The sequence below is a fragment of the Tachypleus tridentatus genome, chromosome 3 (assembly GCF_004210375.1).
Source record: "Tachypleus tridentatus isolate NWPU-2018 chromosome 3, ASM421037v1, whole genome shotgun sequence".
NCBI lineage: Eukaryota > Metazoa > Arthropoda > Merostomata > Xiphosura > Limulidae > Tachypleus > Tachypleus tridentatus.
The window spans coordinates 104,615,835-104,641,481 of NC_134827.1; the positions used below are offsets into that span (position 1 = coordinate 104,615,835).

At 38.0% G+C, this 25,647-nt stretch overlaps 1 protein-coding gene across 2 annotated transcripts in view; it reads right to left on the reverse strand.

Moving 5' to 3' along the window:
* Positions 1-10,754: 10,754 nt before the first annotated feature.
* The window catches only part of LOC143247661 (LIM/homeobox protein Lhx9-like), a 28,184-nt gene continuing 13,291 nt past the window's right edge, over positions 10,755-25,647 (reverse strand). The window contains exons 2-4 of one of the 2 annotated variants that reach the window (XM_076496043.1): positions 16,910-17,223; positions 12,445-12,689; positions 10,755-12,187 (exon numbers count right to left, since the gene is read on the reverse strand). In XM_076496043.1, the coding sequence (XP_076352158.1) occupies positions 11,855-12,187; positions 12,445-12,689; positions 16,910-17,223 (892 nt within the window). In that variant the 3' untranslated portion in view covers positions 10,755-11,854. Of the gene's footprint in view, positions 12,188-12,444; positions 12,690-16,846; positions 17,224-25,647 lie in introns of both variants that reach the window. The other variant, XM_076496042.1, reaches the window with a different exon arrangement.

Below are 25,647 nucleotides of genomic sequence, written 5' to 3' on the forward strand. Positions count from 1 at the left end.
GTGTTAATGAATCCACTGACTCGTGGACTGGTTTCTATGTGTTAGTGAATCCACTGACTCGTGGATTGGTCTCTATGTGTTAATGAATTCACTGACTCGTAGACTGGTTTCTATGTGTTAGTGAATCCACTGACTCGTGGACTGGTTTCTTTGTGTTAATGAATCCACTGACTCGTGGACTGGTTTCTATGTGTTAGTGAATCCACTGACTCGTGGACTGGTTTCTATGTGTTAATGAATCCGCTGACTCGTGGACTGGTTTCTATGTGTTAGTGAATCCACTGACTCGTGGACTGGTGTCTTTATGTTAAGGAATCCACTGACTCGTGGACTGGTTTCTATGTGTTAGTGAATCCACTGACTCGTGGACTGGTTTCTATGTGTTAATGAATCCACTGACTCGTGGACTGGTTTCTGTGTGTTAGTGAATCCATTGACTCGTGGATTGGTTTCTTTGTGTTAATGAATCCACTGACTTGTGGACTGGTTTCTATGTGTTAGTGAATCCACTGACTCGTGGACTGGTTTCTGTGTGTTAATGAATCCACTGACTCGTGGACTGGTTTCTGTGTGTTAATGAATCCACTGACTCGTGGACTGGTTTCTGTGTGTTAGTGAATCCACTGACTCGTGGACTGGTTTCTATGTGTTAGTGAATTCACTGACTCGTGGATTGGTTTCTTTGTGTTAAGGAATCCACTGACTCGTGGACTGGTTTCTATGTGTTAGTGAATCCACTGACTCGTGGATTGGTCTCTATGTGTTAGTGAATCCACTGACTCGTGGATTGGTTTCTTTGTGTTAATGAATCCACTGACTCGTGGACTGGTTTCTTTGTGTTAATGAATCCACTGACTCGTGGACTGGTTTCTTTGTGTTAGTGAATCAACTGACTCGTGGACTGGTTTCTATGTGTTAATGAATCCACTGACTCGTGGACTGGTTTCTGTGTGTTAATGAATCCACTGACTCGTGGACTGGTTTCTGTGTGTTAATGAATCCACTGACTCGTGGACTGGTTTCTATGTGTTAGTGAATCCACTGACTCGTGGACTGGTTTCTATGTGTTAGTGAATCGACTAACTCGTGGATTGGTTTCTTTGTGTTAGTGAATCCACTGACTCGTGGACTGGTTTCTATGTGTTAATGAATCCACTGACTCGTGGACTGGTTTCTATGTGTTAGTGAATCCACTGACTCGTGGATTGGTTTCTTTGTGTTAATGAATCCACTGACTCGTGGACTGGTTTCTATGTGTTAGTGAATCCACTGACTCGTGGACTGGTTTCTTTAAATGGGGATATATTTCGTAATCGTAATAATACGAATTATTATATTTAAAAAAATCATTTATTATTATAAATTTCAAATATAAAGCTTATGGTTATTTTTGTTTGCTTTAAATCATGCGCGCCCCCGAGTGGAACAGGGGTTCCATGAGTATGTCTGCGGAAAACCGGGTTTCGATACTCGGGGCTGTCATAGCACAGAGAGCTCATTGTATAACGTTGTGCTTAACTTTAAACAAACAGACAACATCAATCATGTATAGAAATGTACAAAAATCATACACTTCCTTCTAAAAAGTTACAACCACAGGAAAGGCAGGTCGTCGTCATCACCCACCGCCAACTCTTGGATTACTCTTTTACCAACGAATAGTGGATTGACCTTAAATTTATAGCGCTCCCACGACAGAAAGAACGACCATGTTTGATATGAGAGGGATTCGAACCGGCGATTTCAAGATTACGAGTCATACTGGGCCTTTTCTTAATCCTCATTCCTAAACTACATTAAACTACACTTAAATATAATATTTAAATAAAGCTACACGTTTGTTTCGAAGGCGAAATGTTTGATTTGTTTATTTTGTTTTAAACGTTTTCGTGGTTAGTTTAACAAACCTTGGATATTTTTGTTTCTTAGTTGTTTTTTTTTCTATATGTATTGTTTTTACTTTGTTTAACTTTGATCAGGTAGGCCTAGCTGAAAGTTTTTGTTGTTTTTTTCCTCCGAGGTTAAAAATCAACAACCTGAACATTTACAATGGCTTCACTTACCGCAACAGAAAAACAAAACAAATTTTGGTTTAAATATGTTTATGCGGAATGTTTCTTATCGTGACGTGGCAGATTCCTTGGTATTACTTGAAGGAATTTTTATCTATCGGAACTTTTCATCGTAGATAATAACTCGAATAAATAAGCAAAGAATAACTAATTCCTTAAGCCTGAATCTTTAGGTGTACTTTCATGTTATCTGTTGTTAGTTCATCAATAATGCAGCATTGCAGTGCCAAACGACATTTTATTGGTGCGGTACATTCAAAAGCCTAGTGCTCGACCAATCGCGTTAGTCTAGAGACGATGTCTATTACATCACAACATAATCTCGAGTTTCGCAGCTAGACTGGTGTTACGTCTACAGTGCTTAACATGTCTTCATTTAATGAGCAACAATCTGACGTCACGTGTAATTTTGGTAGTATAGAAACTTTAATCAACAGTAACTTTTCCCTCACTTTAGAATAACACAATGAAATACTAATACAGTACTGGCACGAGGTGGAACCCATGACTTTCTCGTTATAAATCGGTATTCAGCTTACCGCTGAGCCTACGACGGAATATTACCTTAACTTCTTTACATATAAGATGAGGAGGGGGTGGGGGGTTATTTTTATTCACGTGTAACTTAAAAGTTTTACAACGCTAGAACCCAGGATTCAGTTTCTCACGGTGGACAGATAGTGTATTTTCGCTAAAATGTTATTGTGGTTATTTAGGTTTCTTTCAAATCACTTTTTGGTTCACAACAGTGATTTATAAGAGACAAATCTAACGTCAAAGTGTCGGGACCCTCTTGTAGAACTCTTTCAAACGTTTATTAAACTTACTTTTTACAAGTGTTCGTCTGCTAAGAAATTGCACATTTTTCGATAAACGTTAACATTCTGACGAACTCGACTTCCTCGTAACGTGAACTCGTAATGGTTTCAACTTGTACAGCGTCCGTAAACTGGATTACTAAAGTTATAAATGTGCCCAACTTCGTATACGTGGTGAACTCTGCCAACGCCCTTGTCCTTGGTACACGGAGCAGTTAGAGATCTTGCAGACCTGCAAGGGTACGAAGAACACTCTCCCACCCCCAAAAAAAGTGTATTCATGACAACACGGGCGTCATGACACTAGTAGCAAAGATATGCTTAACTCATGGTAGCACGTGAACCAAAGATGTGGAAATGGAATAGAGCTGGAGGGAGACATCTGGGAGTAGCAAACAGGACTGTTGGTGACGTCACTTCTTTTTTTTTTATGTAGGAGGGCAAAAGTTGTGGACAACGGAAGGAGAGAAAAGCTAAACCTTCACCCATGTAATCAATAAGCTAATTATAATGATTTTATATTGAAAAACCTATGGCTATATACTGCCTTTTCTTGTTTGGAAATACTGTCAACAGGGAATGCAACAGGCTTGTAGACGCAACCAACCGCTAACTTTTTACCAATCGTATCTCTGATCGGTAAGGGTTACTCAAAATGAAAATAGAGGAATATGTGTCTATAATTTCATTTAACAAACATCAAAGTTAACAAATACTATTAAACCTTTATTTCTATACTTCTTAGGCCCGGCATGGCCAGGTGGTTAAGGCACTCGGCTCGTAATCCGAGGGTTGCGGGTTCGAATCCCAGTCGCACGAAACATGCTCGCCCTTTCGGCCGTGGAGGCGTTATAATGTGACGGTCAATCCCACTATTCGTTGGTAAAAGAGTAGCCCAAGAGTTGGCGGTGGGTGGTGATGACTAGCTGTCTTCCCTCTCGTCTTACACTGCTAAATTAGGGAGGACTAACACATATAGCCCTCGGGTAGCTTTGCGTGAAATTCAAAACCAAACAAACAATCTATACTCCTATATAAAAAAGGACCTTTGATTAAGCCACTTTTAACCCTATCTCCTCATTTATCGACCGCCTCTGTTACTTTTATTTCACCGCTATTTACAGATAACGTACCACATTTAAAAACAACAAAACAAACAAATAAACGTGATGGTTATTTGCAACACTACTCGATAATAAAATTTAGATCTCGAGATAGAAGCTGCCCCTACTGCGCATGTCATCTTTGACTTGGAGTGCTAGTATTCGTCACTACACTGTCGTAAAGCGGCCGTATTCAACAGCTACACAAGAAACTTAATCTCGTTTGGTAAAAACGCATAGTATCAGTAAAATCGGGCCATCAAAACTTGCAACACCTCAACATAAGCTCCTCACCCCTACCTGCTTTCAACTCACAAGGGCCTCGTGCCTCCAGTCCTTCAATGAAATCACCAGCCGCTGGTCAATTAGATGGTTTCCTGCTCTCCAGAACCAGCTCTTGTTACGACATATGATAGTCTTATTTCAGTTGGAAGTGTAAACTTTCAAATAGATTTTTTGTAATTAATCCTAACTAGGTCTGTACGATTTCGTACCTTGTTAGCTACGATGCTCTATAGTTAAACATAATGTGTTCTTTTCAGAACGTTTATGGCATAACGACCAACTTGTTTGTTTGTTTGTTTTAATTTCGCGCAAAGCTACTCGAGGGCTATTTACGATAACCGCCCCTAATTTAACAGTGTAAGACTAGATGAAAGGCAGCTAATCATCACCATCCACCGCCAACTCTTGGGCTACTCTTTTACCAACGAATAGTGGGATTTACCATAACATTATAACGCCCCCACGGCTGAAAGGGCGATCATGTTTGTTGTGACAGTTCTTGCAATGGTTAATGAAGTCTTTTTTTTTTTTAAATTTCGCGCAAAGCTACTCAAGGGATATCTGGGCTAGCCATCCCTAATTTAGCAGTGTAAGACTAGAGGGAAGGCAGCTAGTCATCACCACCCACCGCCAACTCTTGGGTTACTCTTTTACCAACGAATAGTGGGATTTATCGTCACATTATAACGCCCCCACGGCTGAAAGAGCGAGCTTGTTTGGTACGATGGGGATTCGAACCTGTGACCCTCAGATTACGACTCGAACGCCTTAACCCGCCCATTTGTTACTTACTTTTTTAAAACCTTTTCAACACTTGTCTCAGCTGAAAGTAATAATACTATAATGAACTATAGGCGAGGGAATGGTACTCGTACGAAATGATTTGTTGTGAATATATTTTAAGTATAAAACGTAAAGGTAATGTTCATTTCAAGTAATTAGTGAAGTAACGTGCTGAAACTACGCGCGAATTAAGTAGGTTAGGTACGTTGTACAGAACGAACCTCATGACAGTGATAGACACGCAACACCTTGTACTAAAGACACTAAGCTAAATGGTGTGATCAAATATACATTTTATACAGAGGAAGAGCGGTAAGTCTCTATTGGACATACACCACTGTTTAGACTTATGTAAAGAAAAGTTCTTATGAAATAAGTGGGGGGGAGAAACAAATATGATTTATTTATTTATTGTTGTTAACTACAATTTTCATTGTGGGGGGGGAGAAACAAATATGATTTATTTATTTATTGTTGTTAACTACAATTTTCATTTAATATACCAAAACAATATAATATGTATACAATTCAAATGTTCAATATCAAATTCTTTTTTTGGGCTTAGCGTGCCGGATTGTGGATCCATGGTTCTCGTTCCACTGCCAAAAAAAAAAATCGGAGAAACGAATCTCCATGCGGAACTTTTGCTGCCGCGAACAATGGCTTTACTTTAGCGTTAAAACTTGCCTTCAAATAGTGACTTTTTTATACATTGATTATTATCGGTGAATAATATTATGCAATAAAAAAACTCTCCTACTAGTGCTACAGCATGTGGTCCGTGTAAATTATTAACCTTATCTTAAGTAAGACAACGTCAAGTCGTGTCTAGTGAGCTTTCTTTATAAGCTAAACATTCAAGATAAATGGGAAACTTATTCGGCCTTGTTCCGTAAGTCGGTTAAGTTTCGATCTCTCCTTCCTGATTCACTGTTCCGCCACGCGTGTAAGTTCGTACCTAACGGATTTTGGACTATTCATCAAGGAAGGAGGAGGCGTGATTTGAAGGGGGGCCTTTCCTCCCACCTTCTTCCTGTATACACATGAGTCATCATAATAATAATAATCTGAAACAATATTTTGTTCCCCACCCTACACTCCTCAAAATTTGTTCACATCTCCCGACGGTAGAAGAAGGTGTGGCTATTTGGACAATTAAAAAACAAACAGTTATGGTTTTAGTTATTCACAGTATGATGGAGATGTTTCGTTTGTTCAGTTGGTTTCCTTAAGAAATTAGTATTATGAAAAACAACAACAACTAAAGCAGACCTGGCTTGGTTAGGGGGCGCTTACTTCGTAATTTGAGGGTCACTGATTCGAATCCCCGTTACACTAAACATGCTCGCCCTTTCAACCGTGGGGGCGTTATAATGTCCGTTCAGTCCCATTATTCTTTGGTAAAAGAATAACCCAAGAGTTGGCGGTGGGCGGTGATCACTAGCTGCCTTTCTTCTGGTCTTACACTCCTAAATAATTGACGGCTAGCGCAGTTAACTCTCGTGCAGCTTTGCGCAAAATTCAGAATAAACAAACAAATCTACAACATACGATAAAGAATAAATCTTTCCCCTCCCAAAATATTTTGTTCATTTATCTACAATATTCAGATAGCCTCCTAACGTTAATTAATGGAACTAACTAAACTGATTGTACTTCTTGTTCACATTTTTACTGTGTGCTCGCAAGTCATTAGCGATCCTGCAATCACCAGAATTACAGTAATCTCGTGCACAAATAGCTAAAATAAAACTAAAATTTAATAACAGTAATAATTCAATAGGTTTTGTTACCAACAGTAATGTCATAGTTAAAAAAATAACTATTTTCGAAGAGTTGGCGTTCGGTGTGAGAAATCTTTGATCCTGTTTTCAGTGAGTTTTTTTTTTCCTTCTGGGTTCACCTTCGATGTTTAACAGTGTCACTGGCGATGTTTGACGTCGTCCGTATCGTGTTTTTTATAGTTTTTTACGAGCCATTGTTATCTGCAAGTTTTCAGTTTTTTCACCTGATTTCTGAGCGCTGTTTAGCTTATTTTTACTTTTTTTTATCGTCTTTTAGTTTTAAATGTCGCCTAGTAGAGACACCATTGTTGCTTTGAGCCATTAAAACTTCAGATAACCAATGAAACAACTAACCAATCTTTAAGTTGTTTCCCGATGTTCAGCAGTACGCCTGAAGGTTTACAACGCAAACATCCGGTTTTGATGCCCTTGGTGGGCACAGCACAGACAGCCCGTGGTACAGCTTTGTGCCTAGCAAACAGAACAAATCCTGCCATTAAACAGTATAGATTTTACTTTTTCAGGAAATCACTGGTGTAAAACTTCACATTAAGGTTTGGTTTTGGAAAGTCACTAGTTATTAAAGTTCAAGTTTTCTGCTAAGCCTAAATATCGCTTATCCATTAGATTTGGACTTTTTTTAGAAACGTTTTCTTTAACATAGTTTGCTTCTTGTGTTAAACTGAATTGTTTAATTCTAAACAAATCTGAATCTTTGTTTCTCAGGATAACTTACCAAAGCCTCAATAGCTCATTCCTATTGGAATAAGTTTTGTCATATCGTTTATTGACACCAGGGGCCAGGCCTCTGAAGTCGGGAACAACGGAAAAGCCATTACAATTTAACACATGAACATTCTGTCAGTTTTTGTTGGGAAATCTCGCTATTGTTTGGCTGAGAAACATCATAAACAGATTTATCATTTACACGCGTTTAAATGTCGCTTGGTGTCGTCTGGCATATGTTAATCAAATATTTTAATCACAAAACGTTAATGATTCCAGATAAATAACCGCATGAAATGTGATTAAGAATGGTTTAATTTCACTGTAGTAGATTTTAGATAAAACCATTAATAAACAAAGCGGAGAGATTGTTTGATTTCCACCTTAAGCACGTGCTAGTAAAACAACGAAAGCAAAATTAACGAATCGAAGAGCTTTAATATATTTCTCAATATTGCCGCTAAAATCAGGGGCTGTTTTGGTCTTTCTGAAGCCCAGGGCGGAATTCTGTAAACGGGAGGGGGGCGGCGAAGGCGGCTATCATGATAAACCACGGAAGCAGAGTAAAAGGTATAGCATCGCGGCCCCTTCCATATGTGGGGCCACGGACCATTGTCCAAGTGCCCAGTAGGTGAGACCGCTTCTTGGTAAAATGAAGCCACATCAGCGTTTAGTTCGTCCACTATTTGTATAGAATAGATCGCGTGTGTGAGACAGAGAGAGTAAACATACTATAAGAGTAGAAATCTCTACAGAGATGTGATAATGCACGTGGTGACAACGTAACTACATCACCCTTATATAGAAAGAATTTAGTTCTTGGAATTTTGTTCGAATTTCTATCTCTAATATCTCAATTCTACTGTTTTCCTTTTATTTTAAACTTATGAAACAATGGACAAACTAAAGAAGAGATTAGAGTTAGTTAATATGGTAGTTTCTTCAACCAAAATGGCCGTGATGAATTTTTCTTTTTTCTTCTAGAAAAAAAAAAATCTACATAAGCCTGTTTGCTGCTACGTTTCTCTTTGCACAGAAACAAGTAGTTCTTATGTAATGATGCACACAAACAAGTAGTTCTTATGTAATGATGCACACAAACAAGTAGTTTTTATGTAATAATGCACACAAACAAGTAGTTCTTATGTAACGATGCACAGAAACAAGTAGTTCTTATGTAGTGATGCACACAAACAAGTAGTTCTTATGTAATGATTTTTCTCTTCCACTTGCAGAAGAGTATGCAAGTCTTTCTCTTTCTTACTCGTGGCCTTTCATGGCTAGGTGGTTAAGGTGCTAGACTCGTAATCCGGGGGACCGCAGGTTTGGATCCCCGTCACACCAAACATGCTTGCCCTTTCAGCTGTGGCCCAAGAGTTCGCGGTGAGTGGTGATGACTAGCTGCCTTCCCTCTAGTCTTACACTGCTAAATTAGGGACGGCTAGTGCAGATAGCACTCGTGTGGTTTTATGCGAAATTCAAACGAAACTACGGAAACATAAAAATATTTCCCATCACGTATTTTAGATATTCGATATGATTGTCCTCTAGAACCCCTCTATATAACGGAATGTCGCCTCTTTATTGGTGGATAAAAATTGGCCGACCTCGGACTCGCATTTCCTTTTGTGTGTTTTCGTGTTTTTTTTTTGTCTTGTGTTTAACCGTAAGTTAATTGTGTAAATACTTTGCAAGAATAATGTACATAAACACACATTTTGTAATTTTTTCTTTATTTGTAACAGTAAATTTCGTTTCACGAGTTTTACACCTCGTAACGTCAGATCAGTGTAAATCTGAACAATAGTGAAAGCACGCCCTCCACGTCGCGTGCTTACGTCATCCCACGAGCAGCACGTGCTAGCGAATAATATAAATATGTACAACGTTGCTCACATCACAACCTCATGAACACACACCGGCACAGAGTTAAATGTCATATGATTAGATAGCTAAATTTACACGATATACAGCCAGTCAAAGCCCTTATTTTAACATTCTTCTTATGTGCTTGCCATGTTGTGTTTGGAAAAGTCCTCAGCTGTGCACTTGCGTCTTCTCCCTTCAAAATTCAATGTAAAACAACTGCTATCATTAGTAGCTACGTGACATCCTATACAAGTAAAAACAATCTATATACAATAGTGTACATGGGTTTCCTCACCATGAAATTAGATTCCAGAAACTCTGTTATTAATCCAGTCTTTTACTTCCAGTATCTACACTCTGGAGAATTGGTTACTCAAGTTTTAATATTGCAGTTTAAATAACTGAAGGTTTAAATTACCTTTTAAAAGGTTTACTCCGTAACTCGCTTTTATTTGTGATTGAGCTCAGTTAGAATAACTGTGATACGCTAGTTTAAAGGTTAGACTGAAAACAAAGGTTAAAACCTAGCGAGGGTTTGGAGTAGATTTGTTTTATAACCAGTTTAAGTACCTCAATCGGCAATCATTTGGTTGAAGAAAGAAATTGTTGTTGGCGACCTCTAGGAGAAATCACATTTTTAATTATTTCAACTAAGATTTTCTTCTGTTCCCTGATGAGTCAACGAAAAGTTTATGGACTTGCTATGCTGAAATCCAGGATTAGATTCTTTGCGATAGGTTATCTGCGCTCTTTCCTTCATCTTGTGGCTTTGCACTAAAAACATTTTCAGTTATCTGCAACTCTTAAAAGATTATTTTTGGTATTAGTTATGTTTAGCCTTCCATTTTCCATTACCACAAAATGTGGTCAACTCGTTTTTGGTGTAGTACTTCCAGCCTTCCGTACAACTTACTCTAACGTGAATAGAAGCTAAGCCTAAATACGATACTGTTACAGCATATTGTTTCACCTGCAATGATGTGAAGAAAGTATCGAATAAATAATACTAAACACTGTCCGCTTCTAATGTTAGTGAATTACAAACTGTGGTAGTAGCCATAAAATGATAGGAAACTGTCCGTCCAACGTCGCTTCTAATGTTAGTGAATTACAAACTGTGGTAGTAGCCATAAAATGATAGGACACTGTCCGTCCAACGTCGCTTCTAATGTTAGTGAATTACAAACTGTGGTAGTAGCCATAAAATGATAGGACACTGTCCGTCCAAGCTTCTAATGTTAGTGAATACAAACTGTGGTAGTAGCCATAAAATGATAGGACACTGTCCGTCCAACGTCGCTTCTAATGTTAGTGAATTACAAACTGTGGTAGTAGCCATAAAATGATAAGACACTGTCCGTCCAACATTGCTTCTAATGTTAGTGAATTACAAACTGTGGTAGTAGCCATACAATGGTAAGACACTTTAACATAGGTTTTGTATTCATTCCATTTCTATTAATATCAGTTTATAACCTTTAAATATAATATAAAAATTTACTAGTTATTGTTATTACCCCTAATTAGTAGAAATATAAACATATTGACAAACCATCATCTCTTGAAATAATTATAATAATTACAACAAATTAACGATATTGTTAGATGTCCTTTTTCTGTTTCCGACAGCCCTACCTTTTAATGCTGGCGTACGTTAAAAAAAAACTAATTAGCGGTTGGAATGTATTCACTACTCCAAACTGAAAATACTAATATATTGTACGCTGACGTATTTTGTCCGTTCAAGTACACAAGTGTTTGGGAGAGGGGTAACATACGTGATGTTTCACATGAGTTAAGCCTGTAAAACTTATACAAGTGTGATATTTAAACTTGAGCAAGGTTTTGTTTAAATGTTTTCGGGCAGTTAGTTCAAGTGTAGTCCTGCAGTTGGCGAGGGGGGGGAGTTTTGAGGTTGAGTTAGGGAATGCTGAACGTTTTATACCCTTTCAAACATCACTAACTTGTGTATGATATTTGAACCTGGGCAGCGCGAAATTTGTTTTTTACTTTGTATTACTCCACCGTGTTATTTAAGTGGTTAACAGTCCAGTACTGGCGAATGACAATTTCTTAAATATATATTGTATACACTAAAGCAGTTAAACACCTGTTCACATTGAAAACTGGTTCTGATGTTTAAAGGATTTTGCTAATGTAAATTTATCGTTATGCTCTTAATAATTTCATATCAATTTGATCACATGGTCTGAAAAACTGGACTCTTCAAAGAGCTGAGCTCATCTATTAACTAGAACTATGAATAGGTTGTCCACTGACCATCTTGTCCGATACGATACCGGAGTTTACTCCTAAATAATGCCGAACTCTGTTTTTCATAATTCTTGGAAAGTCCAAAAAATGTTTCGTCTTATTAGGCTCTCCATATACTTTATCATTATGGGATGAAACACTTAAAACAGTTCTTGGAACGAACTCAAAGGAAATGAATCGCTGGAAGAACCCGAAGGCATTGCATGATGGGATACTATCGGCGTGAGGGAAGAGTTGGGCGAGTATTCGATGCCTGACAAAGATACTGGAATGTGAGGAGGAACACCAACCAGGGAAGACTCGACCCCCATCGAACACGAGGCTGAAGGACTAGGTTCTGAGAAGGAGCTAGTTGCTCCTGGACTACTGACACTTATGCTATGTTGGTGTTGTGGCGAGTGGTGTTGGGATTGCTGGTCCTGTTGCTTCAAGTTATTCCTACGCCATTTTGCTCTGGCATTCTGGAACCACACCTAGAATCCAAAAGAAATCATTGTTGTAGAAAGATGTATTTAAGACTTCCATTCATTCTTATCACGGATGTAGTAACGAAAAACATCTTATTAAAAAACTAAGCGCTTTTCCCGAACTATTTGGTTCTTTGCAATGCGACGTTTTTGTGCGTGTCTTTAGATATGTTTTTTTGTTTTACTATGGAAATGTTCTAGTCAAAATGCATACAGTAAAGAAAGCTCTGTTCGTGTCAAAACAACCAATGAGTGATCTCTACCTGAAGTACTCTTTTGGAAAGACCTGTCTTTTGGGCCAATTGTTTCAGATCTTTGGCATCAGGATTCTGGTTGATTGCGAAATAAGATTTCATTGTTCGTAGTTGATGGTGCTTGAAGGACGTGCGCATGCGCTTCGTTCTTTGAGGCTGGCTGTTCTGTAGTGACGGCATATTTTGATGGGGTGTACCACTCTCAAGGGTTGGAATGTTTAAATTGCAGCCTCTTGGATCAATCAGAGGAACACCTGGAAATACCAAAGTTTTATAAATATATAAACGCACACATATATACTCCATTAACATCAGAAGCTATTAAGTTTATGCACAAATTATCCTAGTACTATTGAGGAAAACTAAAAGCCACAGTCCTCTTCTAATCATTAAGAATCTGATGGAAGACCTTAGACATAGTCCGTATACATTGAATTCTATGAAGTGGACACTAACGTTTGTCCAATATTATTAATGTTAAAATAAAATCGTTTTTCATTACTTTCTTCGGCCACTTATTTAGACAAACAGTGCTAAAGTTCGTGTCATTCGAATCCCTGAGAAAATAGACCGCGAAATAAATAGTAACAAACGAAAGAGTTAAACGTAATTATTTTATCCATGTCTTCAAAAAAAAAATTGAACGAGACAAGTTTATGTAACGTAACCCTAACTTAACTTCTCATTATATTTGTTATGTGAAAATCTCACAGTGTAAGCTTGTTCTTGTATGTTAATACGAAATCAAATGGAAACATATCGGATGTGATAGTGCTCACGTGAGCAAGTGCTTCGCAATGTAGTCGATATAAGTTTTCTAAACGGAAACATTCAATATCAAGGACCTCCTGTAGCGCATGCGCTGACGATGCTAAATGAAGCCGAGTCACTCGAACGATTGCGTGTTGCCCTATCACAGTATGATCACTTATGCTAACGAGACCAGAGTTTATGCATTTGGTAACATAACGTAACTGGAATATTTTATGGTAACTCAATTCACAGATACTGGTAGTTTATGTCGTTTCTATGTATAGCTGTACTAAATTGTAAATATGCGTAGGTATCACTTTGTTAAGTAACGCTGTCGTAGGTAGGTTTATATATCAGTTAATGTTCATTTAAATTGCATATGAACTACGAAATTCCAGGCTTTAATCCCTGCAGAATTAATAGTGCGTCATAACTCGAGCATATAGTGATAGAGGGCATTGTTGGTATAGGTATATGATTCAAGAAATTACTGAGACGAAACCACCAAGACTCTGCTATTAGCAGCAAAAATAGCGAACAGAAGTAATACTAACTTTTATTACTAGTATTACTAAAGAATAATAGTAAGAGGGAGGGGATATATCTCCTCAATAAAACCATCTCAGTGGGTTCCTTCTACCCCTAGTTTGAATAGTTGAACCATTCCATTGGACTTAATGTAAAACGCACTAGATGTAATTTTAGCAAACAGTTGTACAAAAACTGTGCGATCTGGAAACGGTGTATATTACTAATACTGAAATAGTTTATCAGTATTTTGTAATATGCAACATTTTCTTCCACTAAAATACGATTATTCGCACAGCTGCAAGAAGGTAGGTAAAGCTCTGTTTAATGTGTATACAGAAATTAAGACACTGGGGGGAAAAAACCTTCGCAGAATACGAAAAAAACCAAACAACAAAACTACATGAAAGTGGAAAATCCTTGAAAGTTTAAAATGCTAGACTCGCCTAGTAGAGCTACTACTGTTACTACAAAAAATGCCAATCAAACACCCAAGCTTGTATTGTAGCATTGAGAGAGCCAATGAAAATCGAGTTTCTTCGACTTCAATGAAGATAGAATCGCAAAGTCGACCTTCCCGCTGGAAAAGTTGTAAACCTGTCTGACTAAGCAAAGACAAGATTAGTGGCAATAGTGTATCTTCTCTGGGGCTATCAGGAGTGGCTGTCGCCAGTGGATTAACCTCCAGACAGCAACTGTTACCAGCAAACAACAACAACTCGGTCTTTCGTTATTAAATTCAGTATGGGATGCGTTCTTGTTTTGTTTTTAATTGTCCACGGCATTTTATAGGAGTCAACATTGCGAAGAATCGGGCCCGGCATTGTCAAATGGTTAGGGCACTCAACTTGTAATATGAGGGTCGCGGGTTCGAATCCCCGAATACACCTAACATGCTCGCCCTTTCGCCCATGCTTTTCCTGTGACGATCAATCCCACTATTCGTTGGTGAAACAGTAACTTAAGAGTTGGCGGTGGGTGGTGATGATTAGTTACATTCTCTCTAGTCTTTCACTACTAAATTAGAGACGGCTAGCGCAGATAGCCCTCGTGTAGATTTGCGCGAAATTCCAAACAAACGCGATCTTTTTACGCACTAACATTACACTTCAGGAATTCTCGCTTTTATGTGGATCAACATAGCTTGTTGATGGATTGTTTTTAACAGTAACCACCAGTCTCTGAATAACTCGGTTGTTACTAATACATGACAATTCACTATTTGTGTTTACTCGCACGTTGAAAGGCTTGGCTTGGCCGGGTGGGCAGGGTGCTCTACCCGCAATCTGCTGCTCACGGATTCGAAACACCTGTTGGCGAACATGCTCGCCCTTTCAGCCGTAGGAGAGTTATAACGTTACGGTTAATTGCGCTATTCGTTTCGTAAGAGTAGCTCAAGAGTAGACTAGGCGGTAGGTGTTGTTAACTAGCTTCCTTCCCTCAAGTCCATCACATCTAAACTAGAGACGACCAGTTCACATAGGCCCTCAAGTAGCTTTGCGCGAAATTCACACCAAACGCTTGTTGGAATTAATTACCAACCAACTCAATAACCAATTTCATTTACTGTCAACTAGTTAAACGTAACTTCTAATTAACAACTTGGTACAAACTGGCCCCATTTTAACAGCTTCTAGCGCCATCTTCAAAACTAACTAACAATTTTGTTGATGTATTTAATTATTACGGTAGTTAACTTCTGATCTTTACAGGTTGTGTTATTGTGATTTTTAACTAGCTTTCAGTTCTGAAACAAACTAAATTATCTTCCATTGCTGGTCTTGTGCGTGTTTTTATAAGTTTTGAGTTTTCATCGTCGAATTCTCATATCCAGTAGATGGCGCTACGGTATAATATTTGAGAATGATAAATTAGTATCATGCTTCAAAACTTTTTATGCGATGAATATCTAATCCTTCTTTATCAATTACCCTGAGTCGCTAGTGCGTTACGGAATTGCCACAGATCTGGGGTTCTATTCCCCGTAGCGGACAAAGCACAGTCCATTATCTCAAAACCCTGGCATAACTACGAAACATTTCTCCTATCCAAAAATAATTGAACCACTACTTTTGTTTCCCTGTAACTGTAGTTACAATTCTGGCTATTGTGCTTTCCCCCATAAACATATGGGAATCTGCGAGGGGAATACCCAACGCCACTGTTTAAAAGTATCATTCCATGAATTATCACGACACTATTTTAACAATTGGAAGCTCTGTGAGGTTCACGGTTCTGCTACGTTGTTTTTCGGAAGACAATGTGTCAGGTTTGAAAGGGCAGGTGTTTGGATATGCGTGTAGCGACATTCGTTACATAGCAGGTTTGGTTTGTTTTGAATTTTGCGCAAAGCCACACGAGGACTATCTGCGCTAGCCGTCCCTAATTAAACAGTGTAAGACTAGAGGGAAGGCAGCTGGTCATCACCACCCACCGCCAACTCTTGGACTACTCTTTTACCAACGAATTGTGGGATTGACTGTGACATTATAACGCCCCCACGGCTGAAAGGGCGAGCATGTTTGGTGTGACAGGGATGCAAACCCGCGACTAGCAGATTACGAGTCCAGTGCCTTAACCTTAGCCTGGCTATGCCGGGCCACATTGCAGGTGCTTTTTTTATATAATATATGGGACACGGCCTGAATAATTCCTCATTTTATCTCTTCCAAACAATGCTTACTGTCTTTTTCTTTGTACACTAGTGGACTCAACAAGTGAAATTGTCTTTAAGAAAAATTAAAATTCGCTCAGATTCTCTTATTTATTATTAAATTTTAGTTATTTTGTTATATTTAAATTTGTTTTTATTTTTTATTTTTACCTTACTAAAACTACAGTGCAAAGGCCAAGCCAATAAAAAAAAAAGCGACTGATGGTTTAGAAATGGGCTTGTGGTACTCGGCGAGTTTATTTTAGTTGTTATGTGGTATTTCAGTTTTGGTCATGTGATTTAAATATATACACACTTCGGGAATATATGTTTTGTTTTATAAAGGTTTCAGTTCTTATGTTATTATACTTTTTTCTCTCGTGCATCTGTGAAGATGGGAAGTCAAAGTTCAGACATGTATAATAGAAATGTCACTGACGTAATTTGTTGTCACAGTAACAAGAAGAGTAAACTTACCCATGTTTTGTCCCATCATGGAGTCTATTCCTACATCTGTCGCCTTCCGTTTCCGTGGCCTACCTTTTTTGGCGGTCTCCACGGGTGGGTAGCTTGAATAATGGTGCTGCACGAGCTCGCCAGACCGGTCTCCGACCGTGCCGTTTGGTGCCCCGTCCGGTGGCAGGTAGGGCTCGCCCTGTACTAGGAGTTCGTAGTGCGTACGGCAGTAGACCAAGTTGTCTTTCAGCCCAAAGTAATCCCCTTGGGTAAGAACTGTGTTACACCACGCGCACGTAAAACAATGCACGTGATACACTAGGTCTCGAGCTCGCATAACTAGTTCGTTGGCAAAGATACCCTGTTGACAACGGGCACATCGTTTAACTGCAAACAACCTGGTAGAAGAAAAAAAAACACATTAAACTTTGATACAAATACAACGGTCCAAAACCAGGTCGAGAAGGAAAATATCAAGCGATTAAGAACTGACAGTTCACATAAAAAAAAAATGACAATAACAGCTCATCTATTACTGAAAATATTTTTGGTTCTAACAATGTGAACTTTTGTGGCACCTAACAAGTTCCTTTAGTTACAAGAGAGAGTTCAAACTGGTAGAGCTAATCGCCATCTTTGGCCGTGAACATTTGAAATTCCTTAATGTTAATCAGTTTCGATTGACTCGCGGTTTGCATTCCATGGAATCTAATCAATTTCTCATGGTCACTATGGCTCGTGACCGACGTACAAACGGAGATGTGTACACACGGTCTTTCATCACTTCGTGAACTAAGTTAAGAACACATACATTCATATAATCTCTCTATTAAGTTTAGTGAACATTGGGAAAAAATACAAAAATAAACTAAGTAAAAGCGAGCATCTATGTATCCATTACACTTGTTGATAAAATGGGAAAAAAGGCTTCACTGTTTCTGCACTGGAATCTGCTCTTCATGATGATTTAGGAATGGGTGTGTGTCTTATAACTCACTTTCTTAATGTAGTCACCATCATAAAGTTTTTGTTGACAAACTTACGATAGTAGCGATCTAGGCGTTTCTACGCGTGTGTCGTGTGCTCAGCCAGCTCGACAAGTCTAGATACTGGGGCGAAAAACATGTCAATATTGGACATGGCACATGTAGTATGGCTTGTTTGTTTTTGAATTTCTCGTAAGGCCACATGAGGACTATCTGCGCTAGTCGTCCCTAATTTAGCAGTGTAAAACTAGAGGGAAGGTAGCTAATAATCACCACCCACCGCCAACTCTTGGGGTACTCTTTTACCAACGAATAGTGGGCTAGCTGTCCCTAATTTATCAGTGTAAAACTAGAGGGGAGGCAGTTAGTCATCGTCACCCACCGCCAACTTTTGGGCTATTCCTTTACCAACGAACAGTGGGATTGATCGTTACATTATAACACCCCCACGGCTGAAAGAGCGAGCATGTTTAGTGGGACGGGAGATTCTAACCTGCGACCTTCAGATTACGAGTCCAACGCCTTAATACACCTGGCCATGCCGGGCCTGTAGTATGGTATTACGTGGTTTTCTTTGCTTTCATTCATAAGTTCTTAGGATTTATGCAAGCTTAATCGACTATGTACGAAGTTTTGAAAATTACAGAAAATATCTATAACTGGCAATAGTTCGAAGTGAAATATTCGATACGCTCTTCAAAATATTTAATTCTACGAACAATAACTCTTATGGTGTGAACAGAATTGAGTTGAAGAATATTTTTATAAGTTATTTACAAATCAGAATTAGGGTTAGAATCAATGACCAAATATTTTTATCTTAACATCAGATATTAATTATTTATATTAAACTGAGTTAATAATTTTACTCATCATATAGAAGAACGGGCAACCCTTAAAGTTAGCAGATCAAGTAATCCCAGCGTTAGCCTATTTATAATCAGCAAATCTTAGAACTTAAAAAACGTATGGATAGGCTTAGTGTTAGTGAGCAATCAGAAGCAAAATTGCACACTTAATGTTCAAGTTTAACATATCTCCTTTAAGACATAGGTAACCTAACTTAAGTTCTTGCTGCTACAGGAGAATTAGAGAAAAAATATAAGTTAAAAGTGTTTAAATCTATTAAAACCATTTTGATAGGCCAGGTGATGAGGGCGCTAGACTCGCAATCCAAGAGTCTCGGTTTCGGATCTCCCATCCCACCAAACATGCTCGTTCTTTTAGCCGGGAAAAAAAGCCTCCTATTTTTATTTTCTTGCCTTTTCTTTAGGCTAGTTAAATTTCCTATTATAAATTTTGCCCTTTTTTAGGCTACTAAAGTTTCCTATTATAAATTTTGCCCTTTTTTAGGCTACTAAAGTTTCCTATTATAAATTTTGCCTTTTTAGGCTACTAAAGTCTATTATAAATTTTGCCTTTTTTTAGGCTATTAAAATTTCCTATTATAAATTTTGCCTTTTTTTAGGCTACTAAAGTCTCCTATTATAAATTTTGCCTTTTTTAGGCTACTAAAGTCTATTATAAATTTTGCCTTTTTTAGGCTATTAAAATTTCCTATTATAAATTTTGCCTTTTTTAGGCTATTAAAATTTCCTATTATAAATTTTGCCTTTTTTAGGCTACTAAAGTCTCCTATTATAGACTCCACAGATTCTATTCTTCGTAATATAAAGACTTAAATTATGTTTGTTAGCTCCTTGTGCTTAACTATGCTCAAAATTCAATTTTTAGCATCGTAATCATGCAGACTTTCTGCTAGAGGGCTACGTATATATGCTTGGGGGTCTTCAAAGAATAATGTTTACACTTCACAATGAAATTACAACCTGAAGACCAGACACTTGTCAGTACAGTCTATTACAGAGAGGTGACGTGAAGTTAAAAATAAATTAATCGCAAAATCTCAGATTTTATTAGGCCTAGATTAGGGCTGATGGGTGTTACTTTGTGTTGCGCTAGGCCTAGGTTAGGGCTGATGAATGTTACTTTGTGTTGCGTTAGGCCTAGGTTAGGGCTGATGGATGTTACTTTGAGTTGCGCATCTGTGAGACCAAAAACAGCTTCCAGGTGTGAACTGTGTCCACCAGTTCTAAACAATTATTTGTTTACGGTAATTGCCAAGAGAAATACGACGCGCCAATAATAGCTATTACAAACATATTTTTGTAAGGACACTGCGTAATGAAAATTCATTAATGAAAAGAACCATTATCAGCTTTATATACCGAATAACTTGTTTACATAGATAAGGCTTCAAACAATTATTCTTGTATTTTTACACAATTCTCCACAGTACACTTGTTTGTTTGTTTTACTACAATCGATAAGGGAAGAAATGTGTATGTGTGGTAAAGGTGTATTGCTAAAAGTAAAATTCGTGAAATAAGGTTGTATAATTTTAGCATATTATTAACGGTATGTCTCTCCTAAGATTTTAGGCGTTGAATAGTTGCGAACAAGTCAATATATGAATCTAATGGTCCAAGGCTCGAGACGTAATGTCGCTGAACGCATTCCTACCCTTCTAATTAGTGCATTTTAAGACAACACTTAATCCTGTTGGTTAAATTTAATCAAACGCGATGAGGCGTTGGTTCCTTGTATTTGTTTGTTTTTGTTTTTGTGAATTTTATGCAAAGCTACTTAGGGCTATCTGCACTAGCCGTCCATAATTTGGCAGTATAAGACCAGAGGGAAGGCAGCTAGTCATCACCACCCACCGCCAACTCTTGGGCTACTCTTTTACTAGCGAATAGTGGGATTGACTGAAACATTATAACAACCCCACGACTAAAAGGGCGAGCATATTTGGTGCGAAAGTAGTAGCTCGTCCTCTTCTTGCTGGCCAGTGGTTTGAAATTAGGATGCATCCGAAACTCAGGGAGTCTTTGAACTTGGTCAAGCAAGCAGCACGTGCTCTTCACACTGACACTTTCAATATCTCTATTTTCACGTTAGTGCAACTTGGGAGTTATGTTCCACAACTTGTACGATAAGACCGTATTGTAAACAAAGGTGTTGTTGACACGTCGAATTTTGTCGAGAACTAGTGACGAAAACACTTGTGAACTTGAGCACCAAACTAACGTCCTAAACTACACCCGTTTAATAAGGAATATTAACATGTCTAATCGAGGTTAATGTGTAATATCAACATCGAGCGGATTACTTCGCATTTAGTGCCGTGTTTAAAATAAACGTTTCTATTCGCATTCGAAATAACACAAGCAGAAGAGAGCATGCTATTGCTGAACAGGGCTGTATGACTCAGTGCAACATCGAACGTGACTTCCTCGTTAGTATATATATAAAAAAAAAAACATTTCCATGGTAACAAATTGGGAAAGTTCTCTCCATGCCGGGTATAGATATAATAGTGAACGGATAAGCCACGTATTTAAACCGTAACTTACCAACAGGGTCCCTTAAAACCATCAGATTTCGAAACATTATTTCTATACTGTATAGGCATCTAACTGCTTGACTCTATCTATGTATTTTAATAAAACAACACAAACGCAACGGCAACTCTGTGTGTGTTTAGGTCACGTGGCCATTCATTTTCCTCTGTACATTTCTAATAGCAAGGGTAATATTTATTATGCTTGTATAAAACTGGCGCCTCAACAGTGAAAACACTAATTTCGGTGCAAAGTTTTGAGGAAAAAAAATTGTTTTTTTCCTTCGTACGTTAAATATAATAATCTCTCGGTGATGATAAATTCTGTACTTTTTTTTATAGTATTCCTATACCCCCCGTCGCACCACATATGCTCGCCCTTTCAGCCGTGGGGACGTTGTAATTCGACGGCCAATCCCACTATTCGTTGGTAAAAGAGTAGCTCAAGAGATGGCGGTGGGTGGCGATGACTAGTTGCCTTTTCTCTAGCCTTACGCTACTGAATTATGGACGGCTGGAGCAGATAGCCCTCGTGTAGCTTTGCGCGAAAATCAAAAACAAAAACCTAAAACCCCCCTTCAAATGAAATTATAAAATTCCATAAACAAAACAACAACAACAACAAAACTTGCCGCTAACCCAGAAGTAAGTACGTTTACGGACCTGGTGCGTGAAAATTTGGGGTTAGATTCCCTGCGATGAATAGCACATGTCGTCCATTGTGTAGCTACTCACACAAAAATAACTTGTTGTAATGTTGACTATCGGTCAGTAGAAGTGTGTGTTGGGTGGAGTGGTCGATATTCTATCTTAATCATACAATGACTTTAAATTGGAATATAAATATTAACTTTGAGTTACAGAATTCCTCTCATTTGTCAGATTTTTTCTACGTCACACGTATTGTCGTTGCGTGATCTAAGAACACGTGTACATAATAGAACTACAAATTGTATTACTTTGTATTACCTTGTATTACAATTGTGAAGTTTCATCATAGTTTCGGTGCACAGTGTAAGTAATTTTTTTTAAAAACTTCGCCATGGTTATCTTGAATAAGGTTACATATTGCACATATTTACCGAAATTTAACCATATTTAATGTATCGTTTTTTGTGTATTTACTGTCATGACACGACTTAAAACACGATACTTAAAGCTGGCTGAGTGGTTTAAACCATTGGATCAAACGGTAGTAGGGAGTTGAGAGATACCGTCGGTAGGTCATATCTGTCGTTACTCAGCAAAAATAAGTGATTTGTGTGTAAACACATTCCAGTAAGTACAAAGCCCTAATATCGTTTTACTGTATTTTATCATGGAAACCTAACCTTGAATGTAAGTGTCAACCTGTGTCAAGAAACAGTGTTGGCATTTCTGGTGGTTGGAGACTGTTTTAGATTACCCCAAACTATGTAGAACGTAAAAAAAAAAAAAAAAAAAAAACTTTGGGGGGTACAAACAAAGAACTGGACTTATGCTTAAACGATATTTCTCCCGTTCGATTCTGGACAGTTTTGTTTCAAAATCGCACGTGCTTGCCAATTGTTAAAGTATAAATAAAATGGTAAATGCCAACGAGTTATTTGAGTTGTAAACATATATTGCGTTCAAGTTAACGTGGTGTAACCACGTATTTAAACGCGTTACGGAAGGCATGTTAACAGTATTGCAGGGAAAAGAAAATTACAAATAGCACGTGAGCCAAATAAGGCCAAATGTCCTCGGACTATGGATCCGACGGTTCATCGTTCGCGTTCTACCATTACACCAAGAATATGTTTTGGGACTGTGGGTGAGCTACATACGAATATCTGCAATATTCCGCTGTTTGATCAAACAAAAGTGGCCCAAGAGTTGGCGGTGTTTTGCTTTGCCTTTCCTTCTAGTCAAATGTCTCGCAATTAGGATTGGTTTTGCACATTAAGCCTTCGTATAGCTTTCAGAGACAGTACAAAAGAAATTAACCTCGTGTTTGCAACGCGACAGTTCGTTATCGCGTCAAGAGATTTCAACTAAGCCTTATTTTATATATACTCTTATAATAATAATAATGAAATAAGTGTCCATATTTCTTTACGAGACTCGTGCGTTTTAAAAAATTATATATTGTACCTCTGGAGAGATCTGATATGATCATTGCCCGTGAATTTCAAACAAGAGTTGTTTCGTATAAGTCAATGGCAGTAAAAAGTTAGTATTAAGATAGTATTTTTTTTCTAGAAATGGCATAAGATGATAAATCCCTAAATAAATAATTTACTTTATTTCGCATATGCGTAAACTATGTTATTGTTATTAATTAATAGTCCGTAAATATGCTACAGCTGCTTGGCTTAGCTGTTTAATTAATACGGTTTTCCAAAATATTTTTTTTACTTTTTGTTGTTACCTGATTATGCAATTTCCTTTGTTTTTCTTTACCCTTGTCTATATCTATTACCTAGATTCAGCGAATCACATTACACAGGGAGTAATTGATCAACACGGCCCTGTTGGAGGGCTGGTACTGCTGCTGATATAACGTACAATTTTGAAATTCAAATATATCTAAGCAATATTTTTAATCTCAGCGTCAGAATACAGAATTTTACCCAAGTCATTGTCATACGTGTTTATTCATACCAACACGTCAGAAACTCGGTTTAAATTACACCTGTGTAGCCTCAACGCCAATAAACAAGCGGTTATTAATAAACACCCATTCTGTCCTGTCGACTTTGTGACCTGTGTGCATGTTAATCCGGAATATAAACAGTTTTCTTGGAATTTAATGAGTGTAAAAAGCACACACACGCAGTTTGTAATTAAAGTCTTAATATTTCAAAAAATTGTATTACTACTGAATAATTTATAACTATATATAAAATATACACGTGCGTTTAAAAACTTTGAGATAAAATGGTGGATATTTGCAAAAGATGTGGAAACTATTTTCCTTTAACTTTTGTAATTAACACCACTTATTACTGATTATTATTGAAGAATGTTTAGCCGTTTCCTCTGGTAGACGTTATTATGTAATTTCTCTTTATCAATATTATCCAGAGAATTCCAAAACGTTGTGCTTGAAACGAAGATAATTGTGTTTTCAGTTTTTTCGTATAGCATATTCTTGGCCTCCCAGTGGCTCAGCAGCATGTCTGCGGACTTACAACGCTAAATTCCGGGTTTCGATACCCGTGGTGGGCAGAGCACTGATAGCCCATTATGTAGCTTTGTGCTTAATTCAAAACAACAACGACAACTTACTCTTGAAAAAAAACGTATATAAACGTTCTGCATTCCTGAAAATTTCCCCTCAAACTTTAGAGAAGTTAAGTTGTTAGAAGGAAACTACGTTTCGAAGCTGATATCGAGATTTAAAAACGGAATTTCCTTCATATATTGCCTGCACATGCGCCAGTCACGAGTCAGGCTTCCGCTCATTGATGTAAATTTCTAAATCCAGTTTCCTTTCATAAACAAAACGAACCACGGCTAATGTATGTTTTATCCCCCACCCCTCAAGGAAAAGGGACTTTAGGTATAAATAATAGAATTATATATATAATTTTAAACAAACTACAAAATTTTGGCAACAAATTACGTCAAAAGGATTGTTTGTGTGTTTTCTTATAGTAAAACCGCATCGGACTATCTGCTGAGAAAAATGTTCACACCGAATATCGAAACCTTGGATGAAATAGTTAATTGAATATTGCGGAAAAGTAAAATAAAAAAATAGGTCACGTGACATAGTGACCCAGCTTATGGTTCGTGCCTTCTCCTTCAGATGTTTGTTTCTTGGCTGTGTTTAAGTATCGCCGGAAATAAGGCCCAAATTGCGTTGGGGGATACGCCGTCTGCTTGGCTTAACCTCAATTTCGCGAGACTAACACATATTTTTACGAACAGATGTGAATTTTGAAGTTGTCTCCCTAAGTATTTGATGTTTTGCGGTCAGTAAAATGATTCAAATTCATACAGTTTTCGATTCCTGCGTGGACTGTTCGACAAATACGACCTAGTAATCTATCACAAAGTCAAAACTCGATCCAGTGTTTTGTTTCTATTACCCCAACAGGATAATGCTTGTTTATATTAACAGAGAATGGGGGAGGAGAGAAGAGATATCAACCCCCTATTTTATGCTGTGTACTTCCTACTCGGAAGGCCCGGCATGGCCAGGTGGTTAAGGCATTCGACTCGTAATCTAAGGGTCACGGGTTCGAATCCCCATCACACCAAACATGTTCGTCCTTTCAGGCGTTGTGTCGTTATAATGTTAGGGTCAATCCCATTGGTAAAAAAAGTAGCCCAAGAGTTGGCGGTGGGTTGTGATGATTAGCTCCCTTCCCTCTAGTCTTACACTGCTAGATTAGGGACGGCTAGCGCAGATAGTCCTCGTGTAGCTTTGCGCGAAATTCAAACGAAACCAAATCCCAGTCGGA